This window comes from Phocoena sinus, chromosome 15, assembly GCF_008692025.1.
Source record: "Phocoena sinus isolate mPhoSin1 chromosome 15, mPhoSin1.pri, whole genome shotgun sequence".
Taxonomy (NCBI): Eukaryota; Metazoa; Chordata; class Mammalia; order Artiodactyla; family Phocoenidae; genus Phocoena; species Phocoena sinus.
The window spans coordinates 6,168,835-6,182,024 of NC_045777.1; the positions used below are offsets into that span (position 1 = coordinate 6,168,835).

General features: G+C 51.2%; 1 protein-coding gene across 2 annotated transcripts; it reads right to left on the reverse strand.

Moving 5' to 3' along the window:
- Window positions 1-2,732: 2,732 nt before the first annotated feature.
- Window positions 2,733-12,330, reverse strand: TFAP2C (transcription factor AP-2 gamma). 2 transcript variants are annotated; one of them, XM_032603763.1, is made up of 7 exons: window positions 12,016-12,330; window positions 9,952-10,437; window positions 9,797-9,848; window positions 8,380-8,596; window positions 7,676-7,794; window positions 5,580-5,724; window positions 2,733-4,255 (listed from the first exon to the last, which is right to left on the reverse strand). In XM_032603763.1, the coding sequence occupies exons 1-7, from the start codon at window positions 12,061-12,063 to the stop codon at window positions 3,970-3,972; spliced, it is 1,353 nt and encodes a 450-aa protein (XP_032459654.1). In that variant the 5' UTR covers window positions 12,064-12,330; the 3' UTR covers window positions 2,733-3,969. The 2 variants fall into 2 exon arrangements, with proteins under 2 accessions (XP_032459654.1, XP_032459653.1); XM_032603762.1 differs by lacking the exon at window positions 12,016-12,330 and adding an exon at window positions 10,658-10,877.
- Window positions 12,331-13,190: the final 860 nt, after the last annotated feature.

The following is a 13,190-nucleotide window of genomic DNA, read 5'->3' on the forward strand; positions in this document are numbered from 1 at the left end:
TTCGAAGTGTGAATTTTGCCCTTTTCCTGGGCTAGTGATACCCTCTCGTGACGCTGGGCGGTGGCAAATGAGGGTCAGTGACTCACACTCACAACCACTCTGGACCCAGACAACCATTCTGGTTTCCACCTGCCGTAGTCAACAAATTACATGAGGTATTCAACCCTCTACTATAAAATAAGCTTTGTGTTAGATGATTTTGCATTTAAGTGTTCCGAGCAGGTTTAAGGTGGGCGAGGCTAAGCTCTAACATTTGATAGGTTAAGTGAATTAAATACATTTTTTTGAAAATTTGAGGTATAGGGAATTCCCTGGCAGTCTAGTGGTTAGGGCTTGGTGCTTTCACTGCCAGGGCCCGGGAACTAAGATTCCACGAGCTGCACAGTGTAGCCAAAAAAAAGAGAGAAAAAAGAAAATTGAGGTATAGTTGATGTACAGTAAATATGCTTTTGACCTAAAGCTATTTTTAACTTATGGTAAGTCTATCGGGATTTAACCCCATCGTCAGTCAAGGAGGACCTGTACCCGAAGTCCTCGGAAGTCACAGCAACCTGTACAGGAATCCACTGCTGGTAACCAACACTCACCCCAGGAAATAGGCAGTGCCTCCTGCATCCCCACCACTGCGGGGCCTTAGAAGGAGTTTCTCTGTCTCTCACCCATCCATGACCTTATCCTGTTTTGTTTTTTAACATCCAAATACAGGAACTTCAGGTCTCAGACCTCACCCTGACACTAGGCCCCCAAAGAGAAAAGAATGATGGTTGTTATGAAATCATTTCAAATGAGAAACAGACTAACCGTCCCTTTCCTAACGCACAACTTAAATTGTGTGCACTTGGGGAGATAAGACAACCATCACGTGCTATTGAAAACACCCTCTGACCTTCCAGAGAACCTCTAAGTGTCTATGAGGCAGGCGAGCACCTCCAAGGTGCCAGGTACCAGGATGGGCAGGTGTCCAGTTTACAGATGCAGTCTTGCCGAGTCCCTCTCATACATAAACGTCAGACCGCACGTGCCTTCAGACAACGGTTTTCCTTCGGTGCAACCAAGGAAAACAAAGGGAGCATCTTCATTTCTTCTCCCAGAGGGCACAGACTTCAGCAGCATCTCGTGTCTTCATAAAAAGCAAGCCCAACCTATCAAAGAGCCAGCCGGCAACAACGGCACAGGGTGAAGGGAAAAGGGGGAAAGGAATAGAATTCTTACCAATGCAAGACTTGAAACAAAAACACTGGCCCCTGGGAAAAACAGGAGTCCATTGATCTGACGGTCCTGGGAGTTGGAAGCGCTCAGAGGGCAGGAAACCCTCCTCTCACCAAAGGGAAAGCCAAGACAGCCAGTGTGTCGGTGGGGACCTCACAAGGGTGCTTGGTTGTTCTCCACAGCATCAGCTCAGAGTGGTGGGAAGTAAAACCTGTTATCATGCACTGGACCCAGGAACCCGGTAGCTGTCCTCGGATGTCCAGTGGGAGCGAGGAAAAAGGAGAGCTGAGCGCTGAACCAGGCATAAGCCCTGCTTATGACTCACTTCAATCCTGGGTTGATTCCAGAACATTGTCTGCACTGCAATTCAGCACAGCTCCTCAAAGCCAGACTCTAGTCCAAAGGCAAGTGAAGATGCCGATAAGAAAATAGTCCTTTTTCCTTCGGCCCTTTGCCCCCACGACTTCCTCTTAACACCCAACGTCTCACGTCTTGATTGAGAAGTAACCGCCCTTGTGAGACCTTCTTGCTGCTCTAACGCAAAGCAGTTGTGATCCTGACATACCAGCCGGATAAATCCAACTTAATGGGAACGTTCAGTGGCCAAGAGCAGGCTGCCAAGAGCACAGCATTAGGCTGGCAGAGTTTAAATTACTTAACAACATCCAATGCCAACATTAAATCAGGAATTGCTGACCATTTGGTAGAGAGTTATGAATTAAGGAGTATGAGACTGGAGTTAAAGCAATAGCCTTATCCAACGTTCAAGTGCAGCCACTCATGCCAAACTATAAACATATCACTTCCTGGAGGATGTGCCAGGCCACTTCAACTTGAAATCAAGGACTGTCGGTGTGCATCCAAGATCCTTGCAAACATCCAGCAAGCACACAAGCCCTGCCGGTCTCTTCTGCTCCGCAAGCACAGTGACCCAACCTCTGATCTGCCCAGCAGACAAAACGATTAGGATTCCTTGGATCGATGGGCATAATAACGTTCCCAAAGATGGAGCATTTCAATTGACTGAAAACACTCAGAGCACCTACCACACAACCACTGCTTGCATTTGACTGAATGCCAAGTCCTCCCAAGGAGGATCTGCCCAAGGATTTACCAACAATCATCTCATTTCCATTCTCAAAATTTTGAGGTGGCAACATCACCGTAAGTACAGTGTTTCTCAACTGAGCAGCCTTACGCAAGAGACATGATTCCCAAACTATGGATTCCTCTCTTGTTGTCAATCAACCGTCCCTCACACATCTCCCAACAGCCCTTGTGTTGGGGAAGATGGTACCACACACAGTCGAGAACCGCTGATGAGTGCGTGACGTGGCGCAATAGAGCAGCCTTCCCAGAGAGACGAAATGAAACTCCAGATTCCCCTCGGCACAGAGATTTCCCGTTCCGTCTTATTAACTAAGCCACAGCCAAACCAGAAATTAGCTCTGCCATTCTTCCACTCCTCTTACAAGATTAAAAAAAACACATTAAGTTACAACCAGACTTTCACAGCTTCTATTGAGAAATACTTTCTTTTTATTATACAGGTTTCATATACATAACAATTATTCAGGGAACATTTACAGGCAAGGAGCTCAATTCCAAAACTCCGTTTTCACCCACACACACTGTACTTCACACTCATCTTGGGGGTCAGCCCAACAGGAATAAGACAAAGTTATTGCTTTGTGAACAGAAAGCTTCAATTAAATTAGAGTCTTCCAGAGCCGAGAACAGCACTCAGGATTCCTCTTGGCTCTTAATACCCTGTGTACATATGAATAAAGCCTAAAGATGTGTCTTAGATTACCCCGTCACCTTTAAAAGCTAATATTAAAGTTGAATCCCATTTCTCAAAAAGTCATAAGAAGTGCACCCGTATTTACAGACCCCATTAAATTATCCATAAATAAAATCTGTACACTCAACGCAGCTTCTCAAAATACAGAATTCTCCTCTGGGACTTGGGATGAGACACAGCAAAAAAAAATGCTTCACGCCCACCCCTTTTCAAGTTTTCTCGAAACACCAAGATGTGAAATAAATACGCAAAATAAAGCTTCCGTACCTTAAAGGAACATGTCTTTTCAAAGAGCCTCCTCCTATTTGAAGAGTTAACTTTCAAAGTTTTGTTTTGTTTTTTTCTTAAAAAGAAAAACATAAAATCATCAGCAGGCTTTGCTTCTACAAGTTTCGTAAAACCCGAAGGGTCCCTGTGAACAAGGGATTTAAAGTGTGTCAGATACCAACCTATTAACCAGTTCTTAAGCGGATAGAATCCTTGCCTCCCGCGGTATGTAGGATGAGACTGAAGAGGCTACATAAATACTTTTACCTTAACACTGAAAGTTATAGTGGATCTGAATCACATCCATTTGACATTTCAACAGCTATGTGTGTGTGGGTTTTTGTTAGCCCAGGGAATTTATTTAAAAGCTTCCAAAACTTGTAGCACCACTTTCAGAGAAAGGAAGAATGGGGTTCCAGAAACTAAAGTATCAGCTTAATGGGTAAAGAACCAGCACTCGTCACCTCCCGATAGCTCGTCCAGAGTTTAGGAGACACTTCAGCACTCCTTAAATACTAAGGAATCCAGGAGGGCACGTGAAGATCTGGAAATCCGACGGAGGCCCTTTTCGTGGGAAGGTGGATAACAAACTCTGTCCCCCAGGCAAGCGGGGTTCCCAGTTTGTCCTGGTCGAAACCGGTTTTGGAGTCCTTTTCCTTCCAGACTCTTCGGCCCTTTGTTCACCCGTTTTACTTCCTGTGCTTCTCCATCTTTTCCAGGGTTTTGCTAGAATCGGCTGGACTCTGGTCTCCGGGGTTCATGTAGGATTTGTCTATGACCATCAGGGCTTCTTTTATGTAGTTCTGCAGGGCAGACACAGCAGCACAGATGGCCTGGCTGCCAAACCCGTGGGTAATCAGGCTGAAATGAGACAAGCAGTTCTGAATGCTGGTCTCCAGGACCGGAGTGGGCCGGTTGTTCCCATTGGGAGTTCGGTCTTGATTGAGGAGGTCTGTGAATTCTTTACACACTTGCCTGTGAAAGACAGTCAACACACACCACTTGAGTTCAATCTAGGCCGTGACAGGTAAAGAGCACAAACTAGTGTGGGGATGACACCTAGAGGCAACGACAATTGGGGGCTGGCCAAGGAAGTAGATTTTAAACTAATAGCAAAGCCAGCTGCCGCGCTTAGCACCTATTCTGTGCTGGGCCCTGAACTAAACTCTTTTTATTTATGTTTGGCCGCATTGGGTCTTCGTTGCTGCGTGCGGGCTTTCTTCTAGTTGCGGCGAGCGGGGGCTACTCTTCGTTGCGGTGCGTGGGCCTCTCATCGCGGTGGCTTCTCTTGTTGCGGAGCACGGGCTCTCGGCACGCGGGCTTCAGTAGTTGCGGCACGTGGGCTTCAGTAGTTGTGGCTCTTGGGCTCTAGAGCGCAGGCTCAGTAGCTGTGGCGCACGGGCTTAGTTGCTCCGCGGCACGTGGGATCTTCCCGGGCCAGGGCTTGAACCCGTGTCCCCTGCATTGGCAGGCGGATTCTTGACCACTGCGCCCCCAGGGAAGCCCTGAACTAAACTCTTTTAAGTACTATCTTATTTAATCCTCACTGCAATTAGAAAAGATAAAAGGATTAATGCCAGAATCAACTGGCCAAGGTCACCAGGACTGGTAAGAGGTGGAGTCAGAATTCCAGCCCAGGAGAGTAAGGGCTAGCTTTACTTGATGCAGATTGGTTCCTTAAACCAATTCTGTCAAGATCCCGGAATTCATTTCCCTGAAACTCACTCTTTCGATACAGGCTGGTTCACTGTGCTCTCTGTTGCCCTATTTCCCACTTGACTACTTCTGCTTCATTTACCATGATTTTAAAATCCATTTACTCTTGGTTTCTATGAGAAATCCCTCAGCTGCATTAGTCGTCTTGAGACATCTCATTTGCCCTCGTCTCCTACACACACAACGCGGACCATTACCTTTTAAAAATCAAAAACATCTTGTTATCAGGAGGCAGAAGGTGCAGGATCTTGACTGGATGTGATAAAATAAATTGTCTTCAACACATTTTTGTAAGACATGCAAATAAGATAATGAAAGAGTAGCTTAACTAGTTTGAGCTGAATAACTAAACGGCTGAAAAACACTCATTCTGAGCAATACACTCACTGCTCTAATTCTTCTAAATCCTACAGAAAGCGACTCTAATTTGACTCTGTAAAAGATGCTCCTTGCCATTTCCTCTTGCTCAACACCCTAACTTACTTCAGGAGCCTTTCGTTCTTGAGCACCAGGGACTGTGCTGGCCCCTCAAGCTGCAAGGTCAGGGCATTAGGGCATCAAATTCTCAAGCCTGGATACTTACTGTGCAGCCAGCAGCATATTCTTCCTAGTTGCCATCTCATTGCGTCCTCCGAGATGAGGTCTGGTTAAATACTCGGCCACGGATTTACTAGGAAATTCTGCTTCACAGACATAGGCAAAGTCCCGAGCCAAATGAACAGCCTCACCTAGAATAATCGGCAATGGCAACAGACTTCAGGGCCACTGTGGTCCCCAAGGCAAACTGTCCCTTCCCTCCTTCTCCAGCACTATCGGTATTGCTCTAGCAGTCATTTTGCATTCTAAAATGCAATCATACAAGGGGACAACAATCCAGCCAGTAAGCAGAACTTCCTGGGTACTCTCCCCTAGGGTGAAATCATACAATGTAAGAAAAAAAAAAAAAAAAGCCTGAAAATTTTAACTGTACTTAAGCGATGTTACCCCAGTCCTCTGCCCAAGCTGAGCAGATGCTCCTCTCGCTGCTGCAACAGCATCCAGCATCCGTCGGTAGTGCAGAAGTCGGAAAACTTAGGGGGGGTGAGCATGACTGACAAAGAAGCAAACTGTCACTTTTCTTTATGAAACTGGGACAAAAGTCTTTGACACGGAACTCTGTTTCTAAATGAGGGCGCCCCATTACTGGTGGAGGTAAGTCTCTAGAATGTTGCTTTAAGAAAGAGAAGCAGGAGTGTTTCCTACTGGAAATGTTAGGAGCCCTACCTACTCTCTGGTCTCAGGTATTGGGGGGCAGAGGGAGAAAAACGAGGGGAGGGTGTCATTTCCGACCCAAGGCGCTGGGCTCTTTCTGGTTCCAAGATTTGGGTCTGCTAGAGCTTTTACAAACCCAGACGGTGGACCTCACCCACCATCGCCACTTCCCTCCCCGACTCACTAAATCAACATCTGAGAACCATTGTTCAAGGCACACGCTTTCTCATTCAAGCACCCCTGCCTGGCCGGTAAGGAAACCTAGGGGAGCCGCATTTACGCCCCACGCACGCAGAATCCACCATTCTCCATGCAGGACAGCTGGTCCCCAACAGCATCGAACAGGCAGCTCCTTTCTCCTTGCCCTGACCTCCAAAGACACTCGTAAAAAGGTAGAGCAGGGCCCTGCCAAGTCTCTTTTAGCACCGCAGTCGCGCCATTTAGACCAGGGAAAGAAAGTGTTCAAAAGATTGCCTGACTACCAGGAGACCACCCCTCATTGGCTCCTCCGGCCCCCGAGCCGGGGCCCAGCGCCCTGCTGATTGGGCGAGGTGCTGGCGGCCGCTCCAGGCTTAAGGATAAGCCCCTCCGTGTTCATCAACTCATTATCCTGTGCGCAGTAACAACGAGCTTGTTTTGTTTTGAAAAATAATTATTTCACTTTTCCCTCGCCCACTTTGTAAAAGGCCGTATTGCATTCTTGGCTACTTTCCAGGTTCGGGGCGCAGGTCCATTCGAGAAACTGAAATGTCACATCCGAACTACCTTAGGACTGGGGAGAGGGGCTCATCTGTGCGCCCCGTTACTTTTTTTTTTTGATGGGGGAAATGAACAAAGGAACTGTGAATTGGGCTGGTCTCATTGTATACAAGGGCTTTTCTCTTCACTGACCACAGTCCCAATATTCCACAGCTACAAAAACTAGAAACGGTCCTGGCTGCCCACCAGTAACCAGCTTTTTTTAAAAAAAGGTGTACCAAATGATCGATTGCATCCTTCAAAAACTGGTTCATCTGATAATGTGATGTCTTAGGAAAACCAGTTTCTTTTTCACAATGATTTTCTGGGAGACCCAGAACAGAATACTTCAGCAGACAGATCGTTAAATGTTTAACTTATTTGATTAAATGACTGTGATTCATTGTCATGAACGCATGGCAAAATCGCTTGCATCTCTCTTTTGTGACTAAGAGTTGTTTTTAACCTTTTCTTATACCTTTTTTTTGAGGGGGGGCGGGTGCCGCACCCTACGGCATGTGGGATCTTAGCTCCCCGATCAGGGGTGGAACCCACGCCCCCTGGATTGGAAGGCGAAGTCTCAACCACTGGATCGCCAGGAAGTCCCTAAGGTTTTCTTTAGAGAAATGTTAAAGACTCAACACAGCACTAACTAAAAACACCGCAAAACAAAAACACAACTCCACTGACCTTCTACTAAAGATGTCAGGAGGGTGACGTGAGCAGCTTTCCGTCTCCCCGCTGGAAGATTCAACCCAATCTTGTCCAACTTCTCCCGCAAGGATCGGCCACCATTTTTAGATTTGGCTCTGAGCAGAATAATAATAAAATAAAAAATTCTTTTCTCAAGAAACCACTTTAAAATTCTAAATGCCTAACGTGCTGCTTACAAAACAGAAATCTGTCCGAAACAACCTACATTACGTGACTCATGATCAAGTGACACGGAGAATCCTTATTTATTAGTTAATCCCTGTAAAATTCAAAAATCTTTCTCAGCGTCGCCAACATTATTATTATTTTTTTAATCACAGAACATTGCAAGTTGTACAGAGCAGACAAATTTTCACGTGTAGAAACTGCAGCAGCCCCCAAAAAAACAACTCCCTGGGGGAACCAGACCCATGGAGCTCCTCTACTCTGAATACAGATGCTACCACTTCATACAAGGAATCAAATTCTAACCAAATGAGAATTTGTTAGCGCTGTTTTAACACTTCCTTCTACATTTAGCACTTTCTAAAAGAGAAGATGTGTACTAAAACTCCCTGAGCCAATGAGAATTCAGTGTTAGGTACAAAGGTTCCATAAATGTTAAAACTATCTCCCTGGTCCTTTTATATTATTCATCCCCAACCATTCAACCGCCATGCCCAGAACGTGTCCCCATGTACCTTCTGAGGACACCTCCCAGTAATGAGGCATTTAAACACTCAGGCGGGGACAGTCGCCTCTGGACTTCGGCAACTGTCACTTTGTATTTAGATGTAGAGCTGAGGAGGGACAATCTTCCAGGGACCGAGCAGAAGACCTCGCTGGGATTCATCACAGCCTCCACCAGCTCCTTCTGACAAGGGAGACTCAAGGGGTTCTTCGTCATTGAAATAGGACCTGTGAGTGAAAATCAGAAGTGGCATTCCCAAGCAAACCACTAACCAAAGCTGGAAGAGCTCTTTGCACAACTAACACTGCATGTTGGACTATAAATTGCAAGCAGATTTTTTTAAAGCCATATTCTTCAAAGATAATCCAATCTGAATTTCACAATTTAACACCTTGGGAAGTTAATTAGTCAAGATCCCAGGCGTGGAGGGTTTGCATTTTCTGACCACTGTTAAAATCTGTTTCATTAGAACGTTTGTTTTCAAGAGACTACTTCATAACTAAATAAATGAAGATTTCTTTTTCCCCCCTCACTCAACAAATATCCAAAATCACAGGACATGATCATCTGGCAAAATCTTTCAGTGCAACTGATAACAGTCAATTTTAAAATACAAACCCACCTGTTCTAAGTTTACTGGGAAATTCAGTTTATTTTCTGAGGTTTTCTTTTTTTTTTCCCCCCCAAACTCTCCTCAGTTGATTTCAAACAGTTTAACCTCAAGTAACAGACCATAGCTACATTTCATTTAGGATTACCCCATTTCCCAACAGAGCTAAACTGGGAATCCTGGCAGTACGTAACTTAATTTCATGAGCCACTCACTTGCCCAAGTAATCCAATTTTCCAAACCCCCACCCACCTATCCCTGCATAAACCCGACAGATCACCCAGCCTGATGCTTTTAGGGCTGTCTGTTTTGTAGGCCAAACTGTGTCCCACCGTCTTCTTGCAGGTCAGAATTAAGGCTCCTTACCCCCGTGCATATTTGAAATCAGAAATAAAATCACATCAACCCGTTCAACAATTAAAATTGTCACAGAACCAATCACTCCACTAAGGGTATGTGGTGACTTGTTTTCCAAATTAAGTCACTCTGGGATTCTTTCCTAGAGCATTGTAAAAACACTCTCGAATTCAAGAAGTAACACCCACCAAGGGAAAACTATGGAGTAACAAATCCGGAGATTGAGGGGCAGCTCCTGAGAACATCCTTTTCCATTTAGATCTTAAAGAAATGCCCCGTCTTCTCACTCCTAAAACCTATCTGCCTCGAGTCCCTGTCACTCCCTTCCACCACAAATGTCCCAAGTCGGATACCAAAAGCCCTACCTCACCAATAAGTTAATACCTTCCCAGTTACTGCTAAGAACCACTACAGGGTGTGTGACGCCAGAGGAAGAAAAGAACTCGTTCTCACTCCGTACCTTTGCGAATAACCGTCTGATCATGCAGAAGTAGGTGCTGGTCGTCGACATTCTGGGGGAGAAATGACAAAGTTTCCTTTAAGTTCGGGGGAGCCTGGACGGGGTAGGAGAGAGGCAGTGGGGCGAACGGGTCCAGGCAGGGCCGAGGCGCTCACCTGCACCTCCTCCATCTGGTGCGCCATGTCGTGGAGCCCCAGGTTCTCGGCCAGGCCCGCGGCGTCCAGAGCGTGCGAGTGGGGCAGCAGCAGGTCCGAGCGGCGGTAGGCGTCCCTGCGGGCGCTCACGGCGCCGCCGTCCAGCCCGGAGAGGTGGGGCAACAAGCCGGCCGGGCGCGCGTGGTGCGAGGGCAGCCCAGCCCCCTCCTGGCTCTGGCGGCCCGGCCAGGCCTGCTGCTGGCTACCGGTGGGCGCCGGCTGGTGCAGGGGATTGATGGCGGCGGCATACGCTTCTCCCAGATGCGAGTAGGGGTCGGCTGCCTGCGAGTAAGCCAGCTGCTGGTAGGGAGGCGGAAAGTAGGGTGGTGGCTGGTATTCGGCGACTCCAGCATGGGAGAGGGGCGGCGCGGGGCTGTAGAGATGCTGCCCGGCGGAGGAGAGGTGAGGCAGGCGCGGATTCCCATTGCTGCTCGCGTCGTGGCGATCCTGGGGCAGAGAAACGGAGACCCGGTTAGTACGAAACCCCGCTACTGCGTACGGCCCGCGGCCACCGCGCTGAGCCTTGTGACCCCCGGGGACCCACCGCACCAGCCCGGACCGACCCCCGCGGGCCTGCCCTCGGGCCAAAGGCCCCGGGGAGCAACGTGCCCCGGGGGTTTCGTTGTCAACCGCTACTCCGCAGAGGAAGGGGAAACTGGAGAAAGACCTGGAGGAACGCGCCCTCCGGACCCCGCGGCGAAGGTCTGACGCCCGAGGTATTCTGCGGCTCCAAGTCCGAATGCCAGGCCTTGGGCCGGAAGAAGCTGGGGCAGGGGTCCGGGGAGAAAGCCTGCAGGCAGCGCAGAGCGCGGTCGCTCACGAGCCCGCACATGCTGGCGTCGTCGGCCCAAAGTGGGGAAGCGGTGGGCGCGAATAATGCGCGCCGCGCAGGAAGTGCGCCTTTTCCCCGCCCCAGGGACCCTCCCTTCCACGCCCTCAGGACAAAGACCTCCGGGCGAGAGACCCTCCCTAGCGGGGGCAGCCACCCAGCGCCGCCCAAGGGACTCGGGGAGGAGCCCGCCGCAGCCAGGAGTGCGCTCCCTGCTAGCTGTGTCCCGACCAAGTAACGCCGTCCTGCCCAGCCACCGTCAGTCTCCCCACAAATCGGGCACGGAGAACGAAGGACCCCGAAAATTGGGCAACCTTGCCTGGGCACGTTCCCTCGCCCCACGGCTGTCCGACTTAATTTTCAAAGGACGTGTCGCCATGTGTTCCCGGGGTCACAGGGGTGGCGGGGGAACAGGAGACCTATGACACCGTCGCCCCCTAGCTGAAGTGCCCGGGCCTACAAACAGGGGCAGCCCCTCTAGGTCCCGCGGGCGCACGTCTCTCCCGCGTCCCCGCCGCCACCGCTCCCCTCTCCCGGGGCCCAGGCTCACGCCTCGCGCCGCCTGCGTCTTCTTCCTCTTTCCGCTCGCCGCCTCCCTCCCTCCCACCCTCCGAAACTCTAGCTCAACCTGTCCGACAGGCTGGAGCACTCCCGAGTGCTTACGGCCCCATGTGGCCTCAGCGCCCCCCCCTGCCCCCTCTTCTCTGGAAAGCCAAACTTCGGTTGTTTTCTTGTTTCCCCGAGAGGGTAGCGGGGCAGGTGACAAGCCCGCCTCGGAGGAGACTCCGCAAAGGTGTCGCCGGCAGGTCACCTCGTCTGACTCCTTTGGACGGAGGTTTCGTGCGTAAAAGCCACCTCTAAAAGTTGCAGACCCAGCGCTCTTCCGAGAAAACGGGGAAAAGGGCTGTTTTGCTTCGCAAGAAACCGGCCGGTAAGCTTTGTGGGTGGGATCTGCTACGCTCTTTCCAGGCCCCATTCCCGAGACTGGATATTTAGGTAAAGGCCCGATTCAGGAAGGGGACCCCGGAGAAACGCACTAGGGAATGTCCGGAAAAGTGGACCCTGTCCCATCGAAGGGCGAGCGGTGGGTGCCTGTTCGCTGCTCCTGCGCCCTCGCCCCCGACCTCGGTCCAGTGGCCCGCGCCTCCGGGACTGTACTCGGGCGGGGCCAGGCTGCGCCCTTGTGCCCAGCTCACCTCGCAGTCCTCTTCATACTTGACATTATCGGTTATTTTCCACAACATGGCGTCCGGCGTCCCCCAAAACAGTCGCCAGTTAAATCCAGGTTCCCCCCACCCCCCGAGTGGTAAATCCAAAATTGGGGTCACGGTGGCCAGGCGTCTGCCGCTGCCCCCGCCGCGCGCGGGCTTAGCCGTCCCGGTCACTGGACGCGCATCGGCGGCTCCGCGATTGTAGATGGTGCCGCCGCGGGTGTAGAGGCCGCGGCCGGGGACCGGGGAAGCCGCGCCCGCAGTGTGTGTCCAGGCGATAGCCGGGGGATCCGGGCGCCTTAATGAGAAGAAATTATCCTAACTCCTCCCCGGGGGCCGGCGCGAAGGCCCCGGCGCCGGGCGGGGCGGCCCCCAGCCAGTCCCAGCCTAGCTCCGCCCCGCATCCTGGCCCGGCGCCGCGCGGAGACCCACGCCTCGGGGGGCTTAGGAGAGGAGTCGAGTGGGCCGCACCTCGCTGACAGCCGCAAACCTGAGGCCAAAGTCCCTCATCACGCCATCCATCAGTCACCCTCACCAAGCACACACCTGAGGTTGGCAGAGCTGGGGACCGGGATCCGAATCCAAGAGCCCCCCCCTCTTTCACCGACAGCGCCTTCCCCCACCCTCCAAAAGACGTCTCAACAGCTGAGGTCCCCCTATCTCCTAAAACGTCCCAAACACCCGCTCCAAGGAGATTTAAGGTTTAAACTGGAATCAGACCGCTGGGAGTCCCAATCCCTCCGAGGGACGACGCCCTCCCCCGCACGGCGTGGGCACAGTGCGCTCGGGGTCCTCCGAGGGGGCGGGGGTGGGAAGGCCTTCTGGGGAGTCGGCCCCAAGCGCCACCGAGCGGGCGGGCCGCTCCACCGGCCCCGAAGTGTCGGACAACTGCGTTTCGCCGCCATCGCCCGAAGCTCCATCTCCAAGGCTGGGCTGCGGCCGGGAGGCGGGTGGGGGGCACCCGCCTACCCTCGCCCGGCCCTGCCCTGCCCGGCGCCGGCTCGGCAGCTTCCTCCGACGGGCCAGACACTCAGAAGCCTCAACTCAACCTTGAAAAGAGGTGCGAGGCTGAATGCAACCCTAGCGTCACAGGCGGGGACGAGGGAAGAGGTGGGGGGAGGAGGGGCCGTGGAGGGACCCCCGCTGGAGAGGTGAGCACC

Coding starts and splice junctions, on each gene's coding strand:
- TFAP2C (XM_032603762.1), bottom strand. CDS start 10,822: ATGTGCGGGCTCGTGAGCGACCGCGCTCTGCGCTGCCTGCAGGCTTTC. Junction 5,725..7,675: donor CCTGACATCTTTAGTAGAAG/GTCAGTGGAGTT, acceptor CGATTATTCTAG/GTGAGGCTGTTCATTTGGCT. Junction 4,256..5,579: donor AATATGCTGCTGGCTGCACA/GTAAGTATCCAG, acceptor TGTCTTTCACAG/GCAAGTGTGTAAAGAATTCA.